Source organism: Zonotrichia albicollis, chromosome 19 (genome assembly GCF_047830755.1).
Source record: "Zonotrichia albicollis isolate bZonAlb1 chromosome 19, bZonAlb1.hap1, whole genome shotgun sequence".
NCBI lineage: Eukaryota > Metazoa > Chordata > Aves > Passeriformes > Passerellidae > Zonotrichia > Zonotrichia albicollis.
The window spans coordinates 5,771,243-5,796,367 of NC_133837.1; the positions used below are offsets into that span (position 1 = coordinate 5,771,243).

General features: G+C 50.3%; 1 protein-coding gene across 4 annotated transcripts in view; it reads right to left on the minus strand.

Annotated features, from left to right (window-relative positions):
• The window catches only part of SEPTIN9 (septin 9), a 149,821-nt gene that overhangs the window by 61,238 nt on the left and 63,458 nt on the right, over window positions 1–25,125 (minus strand). Inside the window, exon 1 of one of the 4 annotated variants that reach the window (XM_074555276.1) lies at window positions 14,260–14,590. The exons of the other annotated variants lie outside the window; for them this stretch is intronic. Coding sequence (XP_074411377.1) covers window positions 14,260–14,314 — 55 coding nt within the window. The 5' untranslated portion in view covers window positions 14,315–14,590. Of the gene's footprint in view, window positions 1–14,259; window positions 14,591–25,125 lie in introns of those variants that run through there. 4 annotated transcript variants of the gene reach the window in all.

Here is a 25,125-nt window from a genome sequence, read left to right on the forward strand (position 1 = left end):
AAGATTTTCATGGAAAGAGTGATAAAGTTCTGGAATGGCTGCCTGGGGAGGTGGTGGCGTCCCCATCCCTGGATGTATTTAACAAAGCCTGGATGTGGCACTGGGTGCCAGGGTTTAGCTGAGGGGTTGAGGCTGGACTTGATGATCTTGAAGGTCTCTTCCAACCTGGTCATTCTGTGGATTCTGTGAATTCTGTGAATCAGGATCCCAGGGAGAGAACTGGAACACAGCCTTGCCTCATCCCAGGAGGTCCTCCCACCATGGAGAGGATCCACCATGCAGGAAGCATCCATGTCGCAGGGCTGCTCTGTCCCAGGACCCTCCATCCCTCAGACACATCTGTTGGCTGCACAGGAGCCATCGGTCACTGCTGGGTCCAGCTGGTGGCACAGGGAGAGGGGATCATCCCAGCAGCCACCCAGCTCTGCTCCAACACCCAGCAGCTGCCACCTCCCCTGTCCTGGCACCAGGGGTTGGCACAGCCATGGGCACCTCCCCTGGCACAGGGAAATCAGAGATGGTGAAGAAAGCAGGGCCCTCAGAGCTGGGGCTCAGCAAGGGGAGACTGCAGGGGTTAAAATGTGAGGATACAGACTTTGGGCTGCTTTCCTTTTGGGGGGAATATCCCAATATGAACCCAAATATGAACCCCAGGCTGTCGTAGACATCTTTTATGGAAAATCTTTAAGATTTTTCCTCCTGAGAAGCTGAGAGGCCTCAGGAACAACATGTAAACAATGATTATCTGCTGCTGTAAAATGCAACAGGTGGATCTGTGATTGGTCCATGTTGGTTGTTGCTAATTAATGGCCAATCACAGTCAGCTGGCTTGGACTCTCTGGTCAGTCACAAGATTTTATTATCATTCCATTCTTTCTCCTTTGCTTGCTAGCCTTCTGATGAAATCCTTTCTTCTATTCTTTTTAGTATAGTTTTAATATAATAAATCTCATAAAATAATAAATCAGCCTTCTGAAACATGGAGTCAGATCCTCATCTCTTCCCTCATCCTGGGACCACTGTGAACACCATCACAGGGTACAGCTGGAGGGATGCACAGAGAATCCAACCCCAAAATCAGCCTGATGGGAGCAGCACCACAGGAAAACACCAAAACACAACACTCACCCCCCTGTAAACCCAGGAAGGGTCCCATGAAGGGCTCCTCATGACAAAATACTCTGTCTTGCATCTCAGAAATATTCAGACACTGGTAAAAGAAAGGATGGAGGCAATAAAGAAAATTAAAAATGCTTTTGCTCAGACTTTTCTGATTTCCGTGGAGCTCTCCCAGCCATGCCATCACCTGCTCACAGGGGTGACAGCTCCTGCAGCACTCCCTGCCCTGCACTCTGCACTTGGCACAGCTCAGGCACTGCAGGTCTGTGTCCAAGGCACAGCTCTCAGCATCCCAGAATAATTAATTCCAAAAAAGCCCCACACTGGAAAGCTCTTTCCATGTGTTCAAACTCTCAGGTCTCCAACCCTCAGCTGGAGCTCTGACCCTCCAGCACAGATTTTCCAGTTTCTCCTCTCCATCACACACTTTATCCACAAATAAACATTTTAGCTGTATTTTTTCCCAAAACCCCCACGTTTAAAACAATGCAGCAGCCAAGCCCAGCCTGCATTCTGCTGGAAACAAAGAGAGAGGAAGGGACAACCCGACGGGGAGCCCTTGAGCAAAGCTGGGTGGGCAGGAGCAGCAGAGGACACTGAGGGGTGGAACCACACTTCTGTCCACATCAGGCCCTTCAAACCTGCCTGTCCCTCCTCCAGCCAGCTCAGTCTCCACCTCTTCCCTTCAACAAGCAGCTCTCTGACCTCCTGAGAGCCAGAACAGGGTAAATGCTCTCAAGGAACTCAGCGGCAAAGGAAATGCTGAGCAATGTCTTTCCTGAATGAACATTGCCCTGAGATCCCTCAGTACCGAGAGGTTTGGGGATTTCCTTCTGGCCTGCTAATGAGGCCCTGCTGACCTCCAAGGGCTCCTCACATGAGCCACATCCATCATCCCCACTCCTCTGAGCCCTGCTGCCCCTTCCCAAGGAAATACTGAGTAACCCCATTGCAAGGCTGCCCTACATGGCCCCTTTCCTTTGATTTTAAACCCCACAAAGTGCCTCAAACCCAGAGTAAACCTGCCCAAAGAAATGGTGAGTAATCCCATTGCAATGCTGACCTCATGGCCCTTTTCTTCTGACTTTAAACCCCACAAAGTGCCCCCAAACTCAGGGTAAACCTGCTCAAAGAAATGGTGAGTATCCCAATACTTACCTACATGGCCCCTTTATTCTGACTTTAAACCCCACAAAGTGGGAGTAACTGGTGAGTAACCCCATTGCAATGCTGACCTACATGGCCCCTTTCCTTTGACTTTAAACCCCACAAAGTGCCCCAAGGCCAGGGTAAACCTGCCCAATGCCACCCATGTGGTCTTTCTGGAGCACAGCCAGCCCCTGTCCTTATCAAAGGGCTAGACTTACAACACCCAAAAATGGCTTTTTTCCAGGTCCTTCTGTTGCAGAAAAGAGAAAAAGGTCAAAGCCCAGACACAAAGGGGTTCAGAAAGCCCCAGGCAGAGCTGCAGCACCACAATTACAGCCTCAGGACAACCAAGCCCTGCAGATAAATCCTCCCTTGTGCTGCTGTGCCGGGGCAGGAAAGGGCTGAGGGGCTGGGCAAGGAAACTTCACCCCAAAGAGGGGCAGAAATGGCTCAGCACAGGTTCTGACAGCAAAATCACGAGGAGCCCCAGGTCTCAGTGGCATTCCAGGGGACAACCCAGGAGCTTTTCTCTGCCCTCTCTGCAGGATGGGGTGACCATCTCATGGTTTCACAGGGATTTCAGCACCCAGCTTGTCCTGCTGGCACATTCCATGAATTCTGCATGGCCTGGAGAAGGTCAGATATCCCAGGCATGAGACAGGAGGAGGAGTGTGACCATGAGGGTTGGTGTTTCCACCTCTGAGACAGAGCCCCACTGCCATGAGCACGATGGCATTGGGAATGTCACCTTCAGCAATACTGGCCCTCAGAGGGACTGACAGCAAAATCATGAGGAGCCCCAGGTCCCAGTGGCATTCCTGGGGACAACTCAGGAGCTTTTCTCACCCCTCTCTGCAGGATGAGGTGACCATCTCATGGTTTCACAGGGATTTCAGTGCCCAGCTTGTCCTGCTGGCACATTCCATGAATTCAGCATGACCTGGAGAAGGTCAGACATCCCAGACATGAGAAAGGAGCACTGTGACCATGAGGGTTTGTGTTTCCACCTCTGAGACAGAGCCCCACTGCCATGAGCATGATGACATTGGGAATGTCACCTAATCCTGAGGGACTGAGCGGGGCTGGAGCTCCCTGCTCAGCTCTGCCTCTCTCCTCCTTGCATGACAAGAGAGAAGGACCTCAGGAAGCACAATAGCTTCAAAAAAAAAGAGAAAAAACTTATAAATAGTGTGTCCTGCCCCAGAGCCAGGAAAGGAAAGTAAACAGCCTCTGCTCCTCCTCCCAGCTTCCTGCAGGGAAGTGTGTGTATTCCTCACAAAAACAGCAGCTGAGGGTAAGGCACAGAAAGTTTTAAATTCTCAGCATCCAGGATTCCAACATCTAGGGATGCAGCCAGAGGTCTGGTTCAAATCCCAGCAGCCCATGCAACAGCAGAGATGTCACAAGGGTGCTCAGATGCCATGGAGGGATCTGGCTCCTGCACAGGGACTCCACAATGTGGGAAATAGTAAAGGTAAGAAGATTTTTAGAAAGATGGAAAGGTAGGCCTTAGAAACAGAAAGAGTAGAGAAACTTAGGATTAGCTGTAGTTGTCTAGCCTAAAGGTAGAAAAAGTTACAACAGTATAGTAAGGACATGAAACAATAGTTTAAGTCTTAGGTTTGGTTAAGATAGAACTCAAGATTAGAGAAAAATATTTTTAGCAAGACACTAGAAGGTTAAGATAGACCTTAACATTGCAGAAAAATATGTTTAGCAAGATATTAAGGTTTTAAGCCTAATAATGAGATACTGTGTATTGTCAATAGAAAGCATACCAGTAAGCATTGTATGAAGTAAGTGTATGTGTACTTCTAGTAATTGGTTAGAACAACTGTCTGTAAGCTTTAGCAACATGTTATTGGCTAGAAAGTTTTTAAGATGCTCTGTAACAAAGAAATCTTTGGCTGCTGCTGGCTGTACATGAGCTTTGCCATCTTCCTACTGCCTCAGCCATGCAATAAGGCTGATGCTGCAAATAAAGCTCAAAGAACGTTCCCCAGCAGTCCTGTCCTGTTTGTGAAAGGGAAAAACACACACAAACCAGCACACACACACACCCCAGCACACACACACCAAACACACACAAACCAGCACACACACCCAAACACACAGCCCAGCACACACAAACCAGCACACACACACCAAACACACACAAACCAGCACACACACACCCCAGCACACACAAACCAGCACACACACACCAAACACACACAAACCAGCACACACACACCCAAACACACAGCCCAGCACACACGTGTCCCAGCTGGAAGCTCTGGAGCACACAGCTTGCTCACTGCCACCACAGCTCACTGCCACCCCAGCCTGGCCCTGGGCACCCCAGGAGCATCAGCCAGGGAACATTTGCAACATCTGCTCCTCCTCTGCTCCCTTTTTAAACAGAATATCCCACCAACAGGCCAGGGAGAGGCTTTATACAAGGCAACATCTATGCACAGAGCTCAGGAGGAGACCAAAATAAACAGCAAGGGATGCTGCTGGCTCCTCTGGGAGCTGCTTCCAGCTCTGTCACAGCCACAGCCCCCAACTGCTTCCCACTAAACATCCTGTGCCCCTCTCGTGGTGCCTGTAACCCAGGGGTTACATTTGCTTGCTTTGTTAAGCACAGAGAGCTTTCCCTGGGTTTTTGGACACATCAGAGCCCTGTGGGGCCAGGGCAGCGGGCGCCCCGTTATTCCCCAGCACACAATGGCAGCGTTTGAGAGCTCTAAACTGCTACCAGATGGTCACCTCCTGTTCCCAGGCAGGAAAGGGGGGAGGCTGCAGCTCTCATCTTTCAAGGAACCCTTGGAAACCCAACCCAGCATTCACTGCTCACGGCCCCAAAGCTTTCCAGAGGCCTGTCACAGGCGGCAGGGTGCTCGCAGGGCTTTTCTGGCCCAGGCTGAGAGCAAAGAGTGTTTGCCTGTGGAAACCCAGGGAATATTTCTGTGTCTGTTCTGGGGTGCCCTGACCCCCAGGGGAGCACTGACTTTGACCCTCATTCATGGAGAAAGTTTCCTAGAGTGCAAGATAGACTGGAACCCACAAAAGTGTGAAATAGATTATAGAGAGTAGTGTAGGTGAATCACTTGGTGAGAAATTGAGGTTTTGGGATTTTTAGTGTGTTGTGGATGGGAGCAAGATGGAGGGCACAGGGTGTCATCCTGGGTTTCTTCTTCATGCTGCTTCTTCCTGGGTTTGGGGGGCATTTTGTAATTGGGCAGAAAAGTCTGCATTGTGGGCTCTTTGGGATCAGTTATTGGGTTAAAAGGGGAAATAATCTAGGTGTCAGTTCTTAATTGGATCATTTAATCTTAAAAGACCTTGTAACAAGAGATTGTTGGCCATTTTTGTGGTGCTTTTCCAATGCGCTGAGCCTGGTGTGGACAGGGTGCAAAACTTTAGACAAGATAACAATAAACCAGAACCTGAAGAGCTGCCACCACCCATAACAGAGCTGGGTGCATTGGAGTGATCTAAAGGCTCAGTTGTGGGGGCAAGGAAGGTGTTCTGCATGTTCCTATAGGGTATTTCCATTGTGTATTAAACCTAAAGGTCCCAGAGCAGAAAGGGAAGGAAGCTGCACCCCTGCTGCAGCACCACAGCAGGACATCTGTACCCCACCCTCAACAAAAAGGGGATCCCAGCTCCCCTGAGCCCCTCAGTGGGGTCAAAACCATGGGGCTGAGGTGGAAAATCCCTGGCAGTGCAGGCAGCACAAGCTGGCAGGATTTTGTGAGCATGCACAGCTTCAAAACAGCCTGAGAAACTCAGATCCCCTCCTACACCCACAGAAACCAAGGCAGGACACTTTAAAAGCACCTTTCCCAAAGCTTCTGGTGATCTAACAAAAGAAAGAAGAAAAGAAGTAAGGGTTGCTGGGGCCCCTCCCTGTGCTTGTGCCAGAAGGCTTCACACCTTTCCTTCACCAATAAACCAACCTTGCTGCACTACATATATAAAATAAATAAATTATCTATCTATCTATCTATCTATCTATCTATCTATCTATCCATCCATCCATCCATCCATCCATCCACCTCTATATATATTTAGTGACATTCTGCTGTTGTACCCTGACTCTCACGCTATCCTGGGTCAGGTTATGAACAGTTTATGCTCACATAAATCCCTTCTCTGATTTCACAGCCAGCCTTCAAAGGAAGTTGCAGCAGACTGCCTGCTCTGACAGGAATCACATGCACAAGGAAAGGCTGGCAATGTGCTGTCATTATGCAGGGCCTTCCTGAATGGTGTAAACAGTACCAAGAGGTGGAAATTTGGGGATAAATGCAAGTTCAGGGCTCTGACATCAATCAAAGCAGCGTTTCTCTCACTCACAGCAAGGTATAAAACAGCCTGAGGCTGATGCAGCAAACTGCTCATTTCCCAGAAATGAACATGCAAAAGCAAAGTCACGACTAAGAATAGAAAAAAACAATAAAATCCACACTCAGATTAATACAAAATCCCAGCTTTCCAGTCCCCATAATGCAGTTCTCAAAAGATTTTAGCTTGATTCTCTATTACACTTGGGTTTATATAACCATTAACTCGCAGCAAAATGCTTCCAGCTCAGAGCAGTGTATTTTACATCCCTTATATTCATTTCATATTGTACAGAAAATTACATAAAACACAGAGTATCTAGCCCAGCAGATTGCATTACTGCCTCTGCCAGAGGCTCACTCCAGCTCCTGTCTGCTGTCTGAGCTCCAGTTTCCTTTCACAGGGGGAGGAGGAAGGAGAGAAATAAATCTTTGCTGTGCCTCCCATGGGGCTGCAGATTTGGTTTGGTTCACTAATATTTCTAAAATGCCTTGAAATGATTACCCAGAGACAAAAGTATGATGCAGATGGTCTTGCAGAGCCCAGCCTGCCCCGTGCTGGTGCCACAGATGCCAGGCCCAGGTGGCTGAACCCCAGTGCCCAGCAAGGAACACGGAGAGGGGGTGACCAGGGACTGGGTGATTGAATCAGTCAAGTCTCCATTGGAGAAGATGCTTTGATGGTGGTGTTGTGATATGCTGGTAAAAAGCTCCAGAAAAAGGGGAAATTGGGGTAAAGGAGGGATCCAGGAGCCATTCAGCCCTGCAGTGCTGCCCTGATTGCTGCTGTCCCTGCTCTCCTGGAGGGGACACCCAGCACTGCAGTGTGGGCTGCTGTCCAAACCTCCTGAGGGCTCTGAAAAATCAACTCCAATCCATCCTATGCAATCCTCCCTGCAGTTTTACTTCCATTGGCCAACATGACACAAAGATTCAGTCCCAGCCCCAGTGCTCACCACACTCCTTGTGCCCCAAAGCAGGGCAGTGACCAGTGCCATGCCCTCACCACCACCCCAGGGCTGGCAGAGCACCCGCCTCACCCTAGCAAGGGTTTTTGTGCTGCTTCTGTGCCAAACTGCCACCTCTCCTGCCAAGAGGAGTGGCACAGACTGATGTCACAATGTCCCCTGCCCTGCAATGCACAGGAGGCTGGCTGTCACTATATTTTCTGAAAAATCCCTTTGCCAGGATTTCTTCTCTTGAGAAGCTGAGAAGCCTCAGAAAAGAAATGTAAAGAATAATTATCTGATTGCTTTGGAATGTAGCTTGGAGATCATTTACTAACAGGTGTATCTTTGATTGGTTTTATGTGAATTGTGTTGACTTAATGACCAATTTAGTTTATTTGTGTCGAGACTCTTGTCAGTCACAGGTTTTTATTATCATTCTTTTCTAGCCTTCTGTTTGTATCCTTTCTCTATAGTTTAGTATAGTCTTAGTACATAATTTCTTATAACACATAATATAAATAATATATAATATAATACATAATATAAATAATATATAATATAAATAATATATAAGAATATAAATAACATTGATATAATATAATATAATATAATATAATATAATATAATATAATATAATATAATATAATATAATATAATATAATATAATATAATATAATATAATATTGTGGTGGTGTTCACGGGTTTCAGGATGAGGGAAGAGATGAGAATTTTGACTTTATGTTTCAGAAGGTTGATTTGTTATTTTATGATATATATCATATTAAAAGAAAATTATATATTAAAACTACACTAAAGAACAGGGAAAGGATTTTAGAAGGTTAGCTAGGAACAGAAAGGAATGGAATGATAATAAAATCTTGTGACTGACCAGAGAGTCTGAGATAGCTGGACTGTGATTGGCCATTAATTAAGAACAACCACATAAGACCAATCAAAGATGCACCTGTTGCATTCCACAGCCGCAGATAATCATTGTTTACATTTCATTTCTGAGGCTTTTCAGCTTCTCAGGAGAAAAGATCTTAGCAAAATAATTTTTCATAAAGTATGTCCATGACAATAATATCATATCATATCATAATAAATCAGCCTTCTGAAAACATGAAGTCAAATTCTCATCTCTTCCCCCATCCTGAAGGCCTCACAACAGCACAGCTGGCTGACACTGACTGTGCCCACCCACCCCAAAGTGCCCTGGCCTGGTGCCAGCAGCCCTGGGAGGCTGTAGGGTCACACAGCACCCTTGGCATGTCCCCTTTGGGCACACGAACCAGCCAAAGGCCAGCCTGGGTGGGCACTGTCCCTGTGCCACCGCCCTGGAGGCGTCCCCAGGAGAGCCAAGGGCTGAGCTGCAGGCAGCAGCCTCCCAAAACAATCAGGATAAAAGCCTGAGTCACAGCCATCAGGAGATGAGAGCTGCTCAGAATGAGCTGGAACAGCAACAAACCCCTTCCTGCCCAAGAAGAAAAACTCTCCGTGCCACTCTTTTGTTTGTCACCACAACAAACCCGTTCTTGCTGTGTGTGGCAGGGAGGGAAGTGAGGAGGGGGCTCCTGCACCCAGGAGGGCTCTGCCCACCTGGCACCAGCACAGCAGCTGGGTACAGACTGCTGGTGCCACCAGAGGGGTGCCAGGACCAAACCAAACCCTGCAGGTGTGAAATGAGAGGCGGCCAGGACACACCCCCATCCCTGTGAAGGGCATGACAGCCCACAGAGAGCTCCCCTGATGGAGCCTGACCCCCACCAACCAGGCACAGCCCCCCAGGAACTGAACTCAGCCCCACTGACTCATTTTACAGGCTCCAAACAGGCTTAGCCTGGATTTAGGGTCACTTGGCTTGCTGCTGAAGACCAAAGGGGTGCCAGAGTCCACTGCAGCAGGAGGGGACAGGGAGGTTGGAGAGGGAAAGAGCCCACATGATATTCTTGCAGAAAGATGCTGCCTTAAATATCAAAGTCAGAAATGTGAACATCTGGAGTGGTTATGGGCTCTGAAGTCTCCATTATTTTTTTTTGGTTTTATGACATGTCCCCATCCAGGTTTTTGTGGCTGCTGTCTCAGTCCTGGCTCCTGGAAAAAGGGCTGAGCAGTTCCCTGCAAGGAAGAGCAGCAAAGCAGAAATTAACCCAGCACCCAGTGAGGCCATGGGGCACCCAGAGGCGCCAGGTTAATGCCTGGCAGTAATTAAGCCCCAGGTTTGCTGGCTACCCAGGGCTGTGACCAGGCAGATGCAGGTTTTTGACTCTGTGGCTCGAAGGCCAGTTCTGCAGGGGAAGACACAACTTCTGCTGGGGAAGACACAAAACTTCCCTTCCCACAGGCACCTTCCTCTGGCTCCTTCCTCTCCCACCACAGGAGGATTTGGCAGAAAACGCCCATCCAGCCCGTCCTTTTGCCCCAGGTAGAGAAACACAGATGTGGAATGAGAGAGAGAACACTCTGAAGTGGCTGTAATGCCCAGCTTTGAGGGTGTCAGAGGGGATTTGCTGTCTTGCAGGAGCAGCTCTGGCTGTGCCCACACCGAGCTGGCCACAAAGAGCTCCAGGAGAAACCAGTCACTGTGTGACTTTTTGTGGACAGCCCAGGAAATCCAACAATTGAGGAGCTTTGCTTCACTCCCAGGGCTGGGATGATCCAAGATGGAAATAGGAAAGATCTTTTTGCATTTCCTTTTCCAGGCATTGAGCCCTGGCACACCAGGGACTGTTAGTCACACGCTCAGCTCCCTGCCTGCAGCTCATCCTGCAAACCCTAGGGCTGGGCTTGGGGGACACACCTTGGGCCTGAGAGAGACACACAAAAACGAAGCAAATCCCATCTCCAGGCCTTTCCAGCCTGCTGGATTCAAGGCACATCACCCACATTGGCATGCTCCTGCTAATATTAGCCCGGGGTGAGTCCCAGCATGTGCAGCATGCAGCTGCAGCTGCTCCAGGGGCAGCAGGAACGGGGCCCTGCACAGCCCAGGGGTGCAGCACGGCCACGTGTCCCACAGACATCCCAGGCATCTGCTCAAGGAGGTTTTAAGGATGAGTCTGTGAGTTTTGTGCACGTAGAAAAGTCTATTTATAATGCAGAGTCCTCCTGAAAATGAGCGGGGTGATGATTTTTTGGTGACACTGGGACATAACTTATCATGAGTTTGTACCTCATTGGGACAAAGTCCGCTGGTGAGATGCTAAAAATACCCTGCATTGGGTGGTGAGAGAAGTGTCTGAAAAGTGTGTAATAATAAGGAAGAGTAAATAAATAAAATGGCCAGAGAAACCCTCTGATCAGCAGTGTCATGTCCTGGCAGGGCTGGAGGCTCCCCACCCAGCTCCACAGCACTGCCAAGGCTCACCCTCAGCCAGCACACATTCCCAAGGGAGCTGGGCTCTGAGCAATAGGAAAATCAGGGATTAGGAGCTATCCACAAATGCTGTCTCATGGTCTCTGCCAGAGCAAACTTGCCCCCACACAGAACCCCTGGGAACCCTCCTGCCTCTCCACAGACCCACAGCCCCACTCAGCACTTCCAGCAGGCACAGTTTACACCCACAGTGACAATTTGTGTTTCAACATTACAGGGAAACCAATCTGGTGCTGACTGACAGCACTGGCAAAGGCAAGGAGTGCTTGGCATTGGTGCTCTGCACCAGAAACTGCCAGCAAAAACACACCTCAGTCACCCTGGCACGAGGGACTGGAGCAGATCTCCCCTGTCTCACCACCAGGCAGCAGAAACTGAGTGCACAAAGCTCTGGCAGGATGAGGAGTTCCACGCTGTGGGATTATCTTTGTGCAGCATCACAACCAACCAAAGCTGTGAGCAGGAGCATCACCCCTGCACAGTGGGGCACCATTTATGGACTCCAGCACTCCCACATCAGCCAGCCTGGCTGGGTCAGGGAGCTCTGGGCTGCAGGGATTGGCACCTCACCAGGTGTGTTCAGCACTGCAGCCTCCCCTCCCTGCAGCTCAGGCTCTGTGCTGAGACCCCGGGGAGCTGAGGGACCCAGAGCCCCCTCAGAGCAGAGGTGAGCCTGGGAAGCACTGCTGGAACCACAGCTGCACCAGCCACACTCCTGAAATCCTGCCAGGATCTATAAACCCAGAGGCAGAGGTGTTATTGTCTGTAAATGCTGGCAAACCACAGACCTAGTGATGCTCTGTCCTATTAGAGACAGGGAAGCTTTTGTCAGTCAAATAAGGGGGATTGGAATCATAGAATGGCTTTGGTTGGGAGAGACCTTACAAATCATCTATTCCCAACCCCTCTGCCATGGGCAGAGAACACCTTCCACTAAACAAAGCTGCTCATGGTCCCATCCAGCCTGGCCTTGAACACTTCCAGGGATGGGACAGCCACAGCTCCTCTGGGGCAGAAGAGGACTGGGCCAGTCCTCCCTGGACTTTTCTAGTGCCCTCCTCCTGCAGGACCTGCTGGTCAGTGCAAGATGGGCACTGTGAGCATCCCCATCACAGCACCGGGCACGAGGAAAACACACTCTGCTGCGCTCTGTTTTGTTCTCAAACGTTGCTTTAATCTGGAAATTGAACTGGAATCAAGTACCTGGTGCTGCCTCCCCCTCCCCAGGGGCCCCTGGAGCCTCCCCAGGCTGGCAGCTCCCCAGCCAAGGCTGCAGCTCCCTGCCTGCTGCAACACAGCAGGGACAAGGAGCCAGGCAGGGATGCTGGGAGGAAAACTGGCACGGATGCTGCGAGGAAAACAGGCAGGAACAGCCAGGGTGGCTGGGGAGGGCAGGCAGAGTGTGACTGCAGGGAACAAAGAGAGCTGGGGATGCTCTGCTCTTGCTGCTCCGTGGTGTTTTTTTGGCAGATCTCTGCTGCTTGGCCAGGGGCTGCGTGAGGCTGAGGTACCCACCCAGCAGTCGGGAACACTGCATCTCCTGCCCTCCGGGCTGCAGATTAATTGCTGCTTTTTGGGAAGCTGCTGTGCCAGGCTGAGAGCTAATTAAATTGTGAAACAGTAGCCCGGATCCCTGCTCAAGGGCAAGGCCAGACCTTTTGGCTTCAGACACGGAGCTTTCCCCAGCCTCTCCCTCTGCACTGGCAGGAACTGTTAAGTGCTCCATAGACTGAAAATAAAGGCAGGACGGAGCTGCTGGGTGCCACGGAGGAACACACACAGCCCAAACAGGGCCCACAGCAGAGCCTTTATCGTATCCGAGTGGGGAATTACTCATTCTTCAGAGATTTAAATGCAATTGGGGCAGCAAAGGGAAGCGGTAATTACATCAGCTCGCAGCCCTACGTGGGGAAGCTCAAGGACAGTCACAAAGGCGCCCTTGAACCCAAAGGGGCGGCGGATTCGGGTCACTCTGTGTCCCAACACTTGTTAGTCCCAATCTGCCCGAGGGACGTGACTTCCCTCAGCCTCCTGCGCTGGGGAGAGCCCAGGGGATGGAAACAGGGGAGGTGCCCGTGGCCAAACCCCGGGGCAGGGAATGCCAGGGGAGGTGACCGTGTCTAAACCCTACAGCAGGGACCCCAGCTTTGCCACCCGTTTCCTGCCTGACCTGGAAGAGGAACCCCGGCTCTCGGAGCCCCCTCGGCTCCCCAGCAGGAAAACCAGCAGAGCTCTCTTGCCCAAGGTCAGCCCGGCTTCTCCAGGAGGCGGAGGAGCCTCAGCCTATAGCGCTGCACACGCAGCCCCTGGATAAGCTTTCACCGCGCGGCCCCAACATCTCCGCTATTTCGGATTCTTTTTTTTTTCCTCTTTTTTTTTTTTTTTTTTTTTTTTTTTTTTTTTTTTTTTTTCCAGAAACCGCTGCACAAAGCTCCGCTTGGGTCGCTGCCAGGACGCGCAGGGATGGATGGAGCCGCTCTTCCAAAACTCTGCTCGGGAGGAAGATGAGCTCCCTTCGAGCCGATCTCTCAACGCCTGCTCCAGGCACGGCCCCCCAGCCCTCCTCTGCCTGTCTCTCACTCCCAGACCCATCTGGCAGCAGCACGCTCCCCGCTGGCTTATCTCGCTTGGAAAAAGCAGAATACCAGGCGAGAGGAGCGGGGGAGAAGCCGTCCCGGTCCGCACGGGCAGATCCTCCAAGGGCGCTGGAGCTCTGCCACGGGACAACAACTGCAGAGCTCCCGCTGCAGGGATTCGGGAAAGTGGGATAGTTATCCACATCCCAGGGCTGGGTTTGCACCCCAAAAGTGGGAATCAACAGAAGGGGCTTTCTTTTCAGACTTTTAGTCTGGTCTGGTGTTTTCAGCTGAAAAAAACTACATAAATGAACACGGGAAGGGCAGGAAAGGAGAAACACCCCGTAAGACCCTGCCTTGGCAGATACACCAGCGGCCGCAGCCGCTCCGGACAAAAGGCACCGACAGCCCTGGGGATGCCTCCCTGGGGCATCCCGCTCCTTCCAGCCCTCCCTACCCGCGGGGCGCCACCCCAGCCTGGCCCAGGACCCCCCCGGGGGCTCCAGCGGTGCGGGGAGGCTGCGGCAGCCGAGCCTGGGGACGCCGAGCCCGGGGGAAGCCGAGCCCAGCTCAGCCCTCTCCGCTTTTGGCTTCAGACACACGGAGCTTTCCCCAACGTCTCCCTCTGCAAACGCAGCAACTATTAAGTGCTCCATAGACTGAAAATAAAAGCAGGACGGCGGCTCCTCCCGGCTGAACCCCAAAAAGCGGCTGCTCCCTCCGTGGGTCCCCCTTTGCAACCCCCGCGCCCCACCCACCTTCGAAGTCGGAGATGATGCCCTCCAGGTGGGCGCTGACGGCCGGGTCGGCCATGGCGGGGCGCGGGGCGCTGCCCCCCGGCTCCGCGGTGCGCGCTGCGGCCGCGCGAATGGCGGAGGGCGAGCGGCTGCGGCCGCCCCCCGCCCCGCCGGGCAGCCAGCCATGCCCCCGGCCCGGCCCAGCCCGGCCCGGCCCGGCACGGCCCCTCGCCGCGCACTGGCTGCTCCCCACGCCCGTCACGCCGCCCCCTCCGCCGCGCCGGCCCCTCCGCGGGGCGGCGGCCGCGACCCCCGCCCCGCCCTGGTGTGCGCCCCGGGTTACACCGCGTACCCCGGGTTATATTGCTGTGCCCTCCGCTCGGGGAACACACTGGGGAACCAAGCAGCGCTGCCCCACACGGGTGGAAGCGGCCCCGATGTTCTGGGCACCCCCGGGTTATACCGCATTCCCCGGGCCCGCTGTGCCCTCGGCTCGGAGCCCCAGTGACGGGGAACAGGCTGGGGAACCAAGCAGCTCTGCCCCACGGAGGGTGGAAGCGGTCCCATATGGGTGGAAGCGGCCCCACACGGGTGGGTCGCTGCCCCGATGTTCTCTGGCGCTGATGGAGCCTTTTCGCTTCTGGGTTTAGCCTTGTTTGGAAAGGGACAACTCTGCCACGCTCCGTTTTGTGGTTGCTCGAAATCAAACAGGCGCTGGGTTAACAAACCGCAGCCCCCTCTGGAAAATCAGCGCTGCAGGAAGGAGCAGAGGGGAGGCAAAACTTGCCCCGATGCTGAGCCCAGCGCTCGGTGCTGCCACAGCTCCCTCCGCTCCAGCCCCAGCCAGCGAGGAAAACGCTCTGGCATCGACACCAGCCCCGTCCGTGACACTGCTGCCCCTTCCCCACCTCTCACACCCTCCCAGGTTGAGCATCTCGCTATCTGATGCTTCTCCCTTTCCGGTGTTGATTCAAATCCTGCCCTCTTGACCCTCTTTTTTATCCTCCCCGCCCTGTGTTTTAATAGCATCATTTTAAAGTGATGATACCCCCTGAAATGTGTCCAGGCACATCAACAGGAAAGGAAAAATGAATGGGTTGGGCTTTCAGTCCACTTGGGGTGAACCATAAAGGAAAATGATGTAAAATAGTAGTACAGTCACTGCAGAAAGTATGAGCTTCACCACAGACATCACCCTTTTAATTTCACACATTTAAAGTCTGCAAACACCACAGACTCCCCCAGAGTGTAAATGAACCAGAAAATGAAACCAACAGTACCAATTTCCCAGACTCAACCAGCTCCAGGTTCTCCACACTGTCCAAGGAAAGGCATTACTTGAAACCATGAGAACTGTTTAAATAATCTTGAGAGCACCTTTACAACAGAGGTATGATATTTTAGGGCAGGTACAGTGGGTTTCCTCTCCTCTGGCAGGCAGCAGTGCTCAGCTCTTTCATTTTTTGCTCTCCTTGTGGTGTCACAAACCACCAGAGCAGCGTAGGGAGGGACAGCTCTGCATCTCTCTGCATCACAAATGCAAACAAAAATGCCTTTCCTGCAATACAGTGCCTGTAAAACTCCTGGGTGCCATCCTGGCTGAGCACCACCTGCTGTTCTCCATGGCTTGGAGAACAGGAATGGCCATGGACCTGCAGCTCCTGTGGCACTGAGCTCAGCACCCGGGTGCCAGCTCCCTGCTGTCCCCACCGCAGAGGGCTGGCCCGTGTCACTGGCATTGATTTTTGAAAGAAAGTGACTCCCAAGCAGTCTTACTCGGGTCACACCAGCAATCCATTTCCAGCAGGTAAAAATGTAGCTGTCAATAATTAACTTTGTTACTGAGTGAGAAAAAAGTCCCTCTTTGTTAAAAATCATTGATGACTCGCTGACTTGGAAGAACTGAACCTGGATTATTAGCCTTTTACAAAATCTGTTAAACATCCCGACTGCAGCCTCATCACAAAGTTGTAGAATGGGTTTGAGCAGGAAGAAACAAAGCAAAACAAAACAAAAACTAAGCAAGACAACCTAAAAATCCTCATTGTAAACAAGACTTTAAAAGAGCAATACAAGCAATCTGAGGAAGGACCAAGCACATTTTTTTGATGTTCACACCCTACCCCCTTGCAAATCCCATAAGATTCAACATGACAGCCCCTGCTTGGAGTTTGGTGGCACTCTCTGAGCTGTGGTCACACAGGGATTGGGGTGATGCTGTGATGGGAACTCTGTTTTTGAGGTCAACAGGAGGCAAGAAGAAATAAACCACTAGAAAAAGCCTCAAAACCTTCTTGATGGACTGTGGTGGGAGCGTCACAATGACGTCTGGTGGAGCTGGTGAAGGAGCTCAAAGCACTTCAGCAGAAGAGGTTGGGGCAGTTTGGGTCAGTCCCAGCTGCCTGGGTCAGTCCCAGCTCCCTGGGTCACTCTGTGTTTCCCAAGCAAAGGTAATTTGGGTTATGTTATCATCCTGGATCTAATAAAAGTTCAGCAAATGGAGCGGCCCAGAGGCGAGCCCCACGAAGTGTGAAATAAAATATCCGGGCTAGAAGTAGGAGTTCCTTTTCATTAAAACCAGCTGGGTCATATTGCACCCATGTGCACCTAAGGCACTGAGAGGGGGAGAGAAAGATGGAAAATTACAGCAACTGAACAATAACAAGAATATCCAGAGCTCTAACAGTAAATATTTAAAGCAGCAAGGTATGTAAACAGCTCACCTCATAGCACATACCCCAAACTCCTGCTAGAAGAAGAGGAGCAAGCTTTCCTCCAGGGAGATAACCCCATCCTTCTCTCTTTTGGAGATTCTCTTGCCCTTTTATCTCATTGAGCCTTATCAGAAGCACAGCTTTACAAGAGCATCAGCCCAGAAAAACCATCCCCAAGCTGCACATAACCAAGCTCCACTTCACCTGGTTTTCTACCTGCATCCTCAACCCAAAAGCTCATGTTTAGCCAAAACCTTCTTCTACAAAAGCAGGCAATCCTTCTCCACAGGGATGGAGAAGCTGCCTCCTCCTCTGCAACTGGGTTTTGGTCAGCACAGCACCAGTGTGTGCTGTACTGCCCAGCCAAACACAGTTTGACACAGCCCCTGGTTTGCCTTTTCCAGGTGGATGGAGGAGATTGAGGACCCTGAGACTTCTCCTGATGAAAGATCTCCCACAGTGATCACATCACCTACACTGCCTTAGATAAACTAATCAGGTTCTGCTCCCTCTGTCCTTGTGGCAGGGATTTTCTTCAGGCACTTCTCCGCCCTTCCTGCGCCTTTCCCCAGACACATCACAGGTGTTTGTAATTACATTTTAATTTTTATCTGAAAAGAGAAAGAGCTCCCTTTTCAAAAGGAACAGAGCAGATCTCATCTCTTCTATCCCTTGCTGCTCCCCTTGCTCACACAACCAAGGGTCTCACTCACTGTGAGTTTTTACTGTTCCAGGAGCCTCACCTCAAGCTCCTGCTTTGATAAGGCCTTTGGGATCCTCTGCACAGCAACTACTGCTCAAGATAAAATTCCTGCTCTCCAAAGCACTGGCTGCAGGAGAATTTTAGGTAAATATTTTTCTTGCTGTGTTACATTACAGTAGAAATATTTCTTGTTTCATTACTACACCAGGCCACCACTGACTGCCCAGCCCTTTCTCCTTCACCATCACCCTGCTCTTCAGATGAGCAAAAACTTCCTGCAAAGTTGTTTTATTGGCCTAGAAGTTATTTCCTGCCCCCAGAAAGGCAGTCTGTAAAATCTGCTGAGCACTCAGTTACAGGTACCAAGCTAAAAATGGATGAAAAGAAGCTTTAACCCTTTTCTGTCTGGGTGCTTTACCCCTGGGCTCAGGGTAAGAGGAGGGATGTTCCTCAAGGGCTTCTCCAGATCTCAGCTCAAACTCCCCCAGAAGCAGCCAGGGCTGGTCACAGCTTCTAACCTGGCATGGGTGTGGGGGATCACAAAGCAACCAGGCTTAGAAAGGAGATTTCAAGCAGAAAAAAAATCATAGGAGAAAAAAAAAATCATAAGAGAAAAAAATGCAACCAACCAAGGAGATGACAGGTATCAGCTTCAGAAGATCCTTTAACAGGCCAAGGCAGAAAAGGGACTTTCCTATCCAAAGCCATTTCAAGCAGCACTCTGCACTTTCCTTGCAGGCTGCTAAGAATGCAGTTTTTCAGGCAGATTTTCCTCCTCCCACAAGTCAAGGTTTTTCTGAAGCTCTTATCAGTCTCACAATCTGCTGCAGTCATGAGCATCAGGCTGGGTTAGCTGGGGCCGTGACTCATTGTGGCTATCTGAGCCTTAAAGTATCACCTACACAGAAGTGAGCAATTGTGAAGGCAGCTCTGAAGACCCACAGGATCTTCCCCTTCCTCCTCATATGTTAATTAGAAAACAAAACTCTTTATTGATTATGGCCTTTTCCACCCCATGCTTTGAGGCTTACAGACCAAAATGACCATGTAGGAGCAGCTAAATTTCATTATTATTAACCACTCAGTGTTTCTTTGAGAGCACAAACACCTTTCCTTGCTGCTGATCTCAGGTGAAAGCTCCTCCCCAGCCTTTCTGGGAAGGTGCAGGGGATGGGTGGAGGCACCTGCAGTGTGCTCAGGGCATCACTTCCAGCTCAGCACCAGGGCAGGTGGCAAAACCCAAGAAATTCCTCTGGCTGCCCTAGAAAACTCGAGCCCCTGCCCAGGGGGCTCAGAGACCTTGGCACAGAGGCCAAGACCCCTGTGCCTTTGATTCAGCCCTTGGAAAAAACAACTACCAACCTTATATGAAGAATTACAAGCCACAAAAGTTTAAATAAAATAATAGTGAATTTATCACAAAGTAAAAAAGAAATTTTAAAAATTTTTAGAATGAAAGTTCAAGAAACAAAATAAAATAATCGGAGCACGTCCAGCCTTTCTCCTTCTTAACCTCCGCCTTTTGCTGTGATGTTGGCACTTTTAGATTAGTTTAGAATAAAAGCTCACTGTCTAACATAAGTAATAAGTATTAGAAAGTAATTACAAATATTGTACACATAGTTTTTAGTATAAAAAAATAACATTGCCCCAGAAGCTAGCAAAGTGCCTCTAACTGTCTTGCTGAGCAGACCTCAGCAAGTCAAGAGAAAGAATTTTATAGATAAGAAACAATAAACAACCTTGAGCCCAAAAAATGAAGAGTTCTGACTCCTTCCACCACCAGGCTAAGAAAAGAAACTTTCTAACACATCTGAAGTCACTCTGAGCAGCAGAAGATCCCAAGAGGCAGGGTCACAGCGAGACACAGATTTGTATCACCCAAAGGTGAAGGAATGGTGGAGCTCTTCTCACAAACCAAAAATAAAGGTTGTTACCATCACCTTCCCCTCTGCTCCTTGCCGTGCTGAGTTCCTGCCTCTGCTCCAAACCCATCCGTGCACCCAAACCCACCTGGGAGAGCTGCAGTCATCTCCATGTGACAGCTGGGGAAACTGAGGCACGGGACAGATGTCACTCAGCACCAGGGAGCTGGCAGGCCATCCCAGCAGGGCAGGGAGCAGTGCTGGGAGCCCCTAACCCTTGGGAAGTGCCCCTAACCCTTGGGAAGTGTCCCTAACCCTTGGGAAGTGGCCCTAACCCTTGGGAATTGTCCCTAAACCTTGGGAATTGTCCCTAAACCTTGGGAAGTGCCCCTAACCCTTGGGAATTGCCCCTAAACCTTGGGAAGTGCCCCTAACCCTTGGGAATTGCCCCTAACCCTTGGGAAGTGCCCCTAACCCTTGGGAAGTGCCCGTAACCCTTGGGAATTGTCCCTAAACCTTGGGAATTGCCCCCAACCCTTGGGAAGTGTCCCTAACCCTTGGGAAGTGGCCCTAACCCTTGGGAATTGTCCCTAAACCTTGGGAATTGCCCCTAACCCTTGGGAAGTGTCCCTAACCCTTGGGAAGTGGCCCTAACCCTTGGGAATTGTCCCTAAACCTTGGGAATTGTCCCTAAACCTTGGGAAGTGCCCCTAACCCTTGGGAATTGCCCCTAAACCTTGGGAAGTGCCCCTAACCCTTGGGAATTGCCCCTAAACCTTGGGAAGTGCCCCTAACCCTTGGGAATTGCCCCTAACCCTTGGGAAGTGCCCCTAACCCTTGGGAAGTGCCCGTAACCCTTGGGAATTGTCCCTAAACCTTGGGAATTGCCCCCAACCCTTGGGAAGTGCTGCTGTCCCAGCCTGGGGACGAGGGAACTCCAGAAGGAAAATCAGCCACGGCTCCCATCCCCTCTGCCCGTGGTTTCGTGGGGATGAGGGAACAGCCCAGCCCTGATGACGCAGGAATTGTCACCAAAAGAGGCTCCAGAGGATCCTCCTGCTTCCCCAGGGTAGGGAGCACGGGGAGGATGGACGCTGGTCACACTTCCCTTCCTCTGCAGGGAAACCGAGAGCATGGGAAAAGCTAAAATAATTCTAAACAGGGTGGCTAATTTGAGATTTCTGGATAACAAACTCATTTATTTATTTATTTATTTATTTTTTAAAATGCTGTTGGATCTCATCCCTTAGTGCCACACAGCGGGTCAGGTAACTTTGAAGAGTGGATAACAGGAAAAAAACAAAATATGGCAGAATGGCAGAAGGGCAGCACTTAAAGGGAATTTAATAAAGAGTTTGCTCGTGAAAACAGCCTCAGCACAAAGGACTTCACTGCCCCTGTAGGTCCCAGCATGGCCACAAGCCACCAATGTCACAAAATTAAAGTAACTCCTAAATTGTATTAAATTTGAGACTTTTAGCAGCAAGGCAGAAACCATTAGAGCTCCCCCACGAGCCATCCTGGCTGCCCAGCATCACTCACACCCCACAGGAGGGTGGAGAGGGGATGGGGCTTTAGAAACATCACCCACAGATGCACTGCAGGAAAGAGCTGCTGTGGACAAAGATCCCCATTGCCAAGGGAGCAAAAATACCCCAATCCAACCCCAAATATGGTTATGGTATAAATGGATCAGTAAGAGTGCAACTGAGAAGATTTTAAAGGGATAAGGTGTAAAGAGACTGATGTGAAATCAAGGGAGCAAAAGGCCAAGGAGGCTTCTGCTGGTAGGAAATTAAAGAAGGCACAAGGAAGGAGAAGGTCCCTGAAGCTTCTCAGATATTCAGTATACAAACAGAGCACTCAGCAAACTTGGTGTTCTGGAGCTGAGGTGTCCCATGGGAGCCGGATGGGGAGGAACAAGCACAGACAACCACAGCCTCCTCTCCCCCCCCAGCAGATGCTCAAGAAGATGAAGATCAAGGTTTGTCTTCCTGTCAGCTTTAACCCCATTAAATCAGCACACAGAGGAGGAACCAGCCTGCTCTTCTCAGAGCAAGGGATCCACCAGGTGTGGTTCCACTGAGCAGGGCAGGGGCAGCACCAACACCCTGGAAACAGAGCTGGGTCTGTCCTGCTCCCACTGTGCTCATCCCTGATGGTCCCAAACACCTCCCTGGGATTCATGGGGTCACCCAGGGCCAAGGTGGGATTCAAACCAGGCACCAGATCCCAGGGTTTGCCTGCTGGAAGGATACTGTGGGTCAGCACCCTCTGGGGGGCACACAGCTGGGCTGGGGGGCACAGCTCTGCCCCTCCAACCCCCTCCCATGGATCTGAGCCTCATCCCCTCCAAGGAGCAGCCACCCAGCCCCCTGACTGTTGGGATCTTTAGCTGCTCAGAGTGACCCCGAGATGTGTTAGAAAGTCTCTTTCGCCAGCCTGGAGCTTGAGGAAGGAGTCAGAGCTCTTCATTTCTCTGTCTCAAGGTTGTTTCTTGTATCTTATCTATAAAAAATTTTCTCCTACCCTGCCGAGGTCCATCCAGCAGGACAGTTCCAGGCACTCTGCAGGGCAGTGTTAAGTCTTTATAAATAAAAACTACGTGTACAATGTTTGCAATTACTTTCCAATACCTCTCACCTATGTTAGACAGTGAGCTTCTATACTCTAAACCAATCTGTAAGTGCCACCATCACAGCAGAAGATGGAGGCCTAGAAGAAGAAGGAGAAAGGCTGGACACACCCAGTTCCCTCCATCTTGCCTCCTGAACCCCATACCAAAAACCCCAAAATCTACCTTTTCACCTTGTGATAACTTCACTATTATTCTACCTAAACTGTTGTGGCTTGCTGATCTTCATATAAGGTTGGTAATTTGCTCCACGGGTCATTTACAACCCCACAGGTGTTTTGGGCTCCGTGCCAGGGTCTCTGAGACCCCTGGCAGGGTCCTGGCCATCTTGGACAGCCAGAGGGATGTTCTGGGTTCCCACATCTGACCTGGTGTCACAGACGACTTTTATGAAATATCCTTTCCTTAGGATTTTCCCACTTGAGAAGCTGGGAGGCCTCAGGAACAAAATGCAAACATTGATTATCTACTGCTGTGGAATGCAACAGGTGCATCTGTGATTGGTCTCATGTGGTTGTTTCTAATTAATGGCCAATCACAGTCAGCTGGCTCGGACACAGAGCCCGAGCCACAAACCTTTGTAATCATTCCTTTCTATTCTATGTTTAGCCAGCTTTCTGATGAAACTTTTCTTCTATTCTTTTAGTATAGTTTTAATATAATATATATCATAAAACAATAAATCAAACCTTCTGAAACATGGAGTCAGATCCTCATCCTCTTCCCCAACCCCAAAACCCCTGTGAACACCGTCACAACCTGGAGCTGTGCACACACAGCTGGAGTCACTGCAGTGCCAGCAGTTCCATGCCAAGGCAGTGATTGTGGCCGTGATGCTGCCCCCAGGGACATCATCCCAGGCTCCTGGGTGTCCCCATGGCACTGCACCCCCGTGCCTGGGAGGGGAATGCCAGGGACGGGAAGCTCAGCTCCCTGGTGTTGGTTAAACAGCAGGGCACGCTTGCAGAGGAAGGAAATGGAAAGAGGATCAGGAACTGCATCTGCCTGAACCTCAGGCAGTGAAAACAAACTCAGTCTCAAGCTCTTGTTCTCAGTTTCAGGTCAGACTTTTTTAAGCACTTGGGAGGTGCAATTTAGTATCCAAGCAGAAAAGTGACTTAATTACTTTAATTATTTTTTTTTAAATAATTATTAATTACTGCTTTTTAGCATTAAAGCCAAATGGCACAGAACTCAGTGTCTCATGACAGCACAGATGTTTTAATAGAAACAAGAGGCTTCAGCAACTTCAATGCTCATCCTTAATGAGTTTAACACACACAGGGCTCAGCACGTTTCCTTTGGAAAACCTTCCTGCATGGTTGGCTCCAGGAGGAATTGCAGTGCCTGGGCCTTGGGGCAGGGAACACCTTTTCACTGGTGGTTACAGGGCGGGAGGAGAAGGTGAGGGTCAGTCAGAACACTGAATCCCTTGGAAAGAGGCTGTTCCCAGCACTGTCAGCTTCCCAGCAGCCCCTAACTGGGGACAATTTGCAGGAATAGATAAACTGGCAGTGCTACAAGCACAGTGCACTCCACCTCCAGATGTGAAAGTCTCATTTCCACGTGGTGGAATCTCCATCCCAGGGGAGGAGGCGGGCACAGCCCAGCCCTTCCACAAATCCCACAAATCCCACAAATCCCACACATCCCAGCTGCCCTGGGCACTGTCCCTCACCCTCCAGTGCTCCCCATCCCTGTCCCATCACACGAGGCCACCAGACCCCTGTGGACTCTTGGGTTTTGGTTGTTAATTACTGTCCCGAGATGTGCAGGATGTCTCTGCTTCAGCCCACACAACTGAAGAACGAGTCTGGACTCTTCACTTTTTGGTCTTGAGGTCGTTTATTAATTCTTATCTATAAAATTTTCTTTCTGCCCAGCCGAGATCTGCTCAGCAGGGCAGCCACAGGCACTCTGTGTTGTCCTTTTATACTACAAACTACCTATAACATATTTACACTAAATTCCCAATACCTATTACCTGTGTTAGACAGTGCACTTCTACTCTAAACCAATCCCAAAGTGCCAACATCACTGCAGAAAATGGAGAACAAGAAGAAGAAGAAGAAGAAAGGCTGGACACGCCCAGATTCCTCCATCTTGTCCCCATAACCCCCATACCAAAAATCCTAAAATCTACGTTTTCACCCTGTGATAATTTTATTATTACACTATTCAAACCTGTGTGACTTTCAGGTCCTCATACAAAGCTGGTAACTTGCTCCAGGGGTCAAAATCAAATCCCCAGGTGTTCTGGGCTGTGTGCCAGGGTCTCCCAGCCCCCTGGTGGGGTCCTCAGCAACTCTGGACACCCAGAGGGATGCACTGAGTTCTGACACTGTGGGACTCCCCCAGCCCCACTGCAGGGCAGGGATGAGCTGGGCAATCTCCTCTGGCAGCCCCTGCTGCTCCCTCAGACACAGCTCGCGACCTTGTCAACCCAAAACTTTCCAGCCATAAATTTACCAGCCTCATGGCAGGAAACTTGCTTTGCTTATGCTTCTCCCCTGCTTCTCAGAGAGCCATTTCCAGCAGCCCCCAGTTGTTTCTCCCCACTCCTCCGAGATATTCCAGGCACGCAGCAAAATCTGCTGCAGCACAAAGACCCTAAAACTCCCTGGAAAGGTTCACAGGCTGTAGGTCAGGCCTCAAGAGCAGCTGGACCTCCTGATCTCCCTGCTTACCATCAAATTATTATTATTATTACTATTATTATTATTATTATTATTATTATTATTATTATTATTATTATTATTATTACTATTCCTCCTTTCTGACATAAAGCAGTTTGATAAGAACAATTTTCATAGGCTGCAGGTCAGGCCTCAGGAGCAGCTGGACCTCCTGATCTCCCTGCTTACCATCAAATTAATAGTAATAACAATAATAGCAATAACAATGATAACAACAACAACAACAACAACAACAACAACAACAACAACAACAACAACAACAACAACAACAACA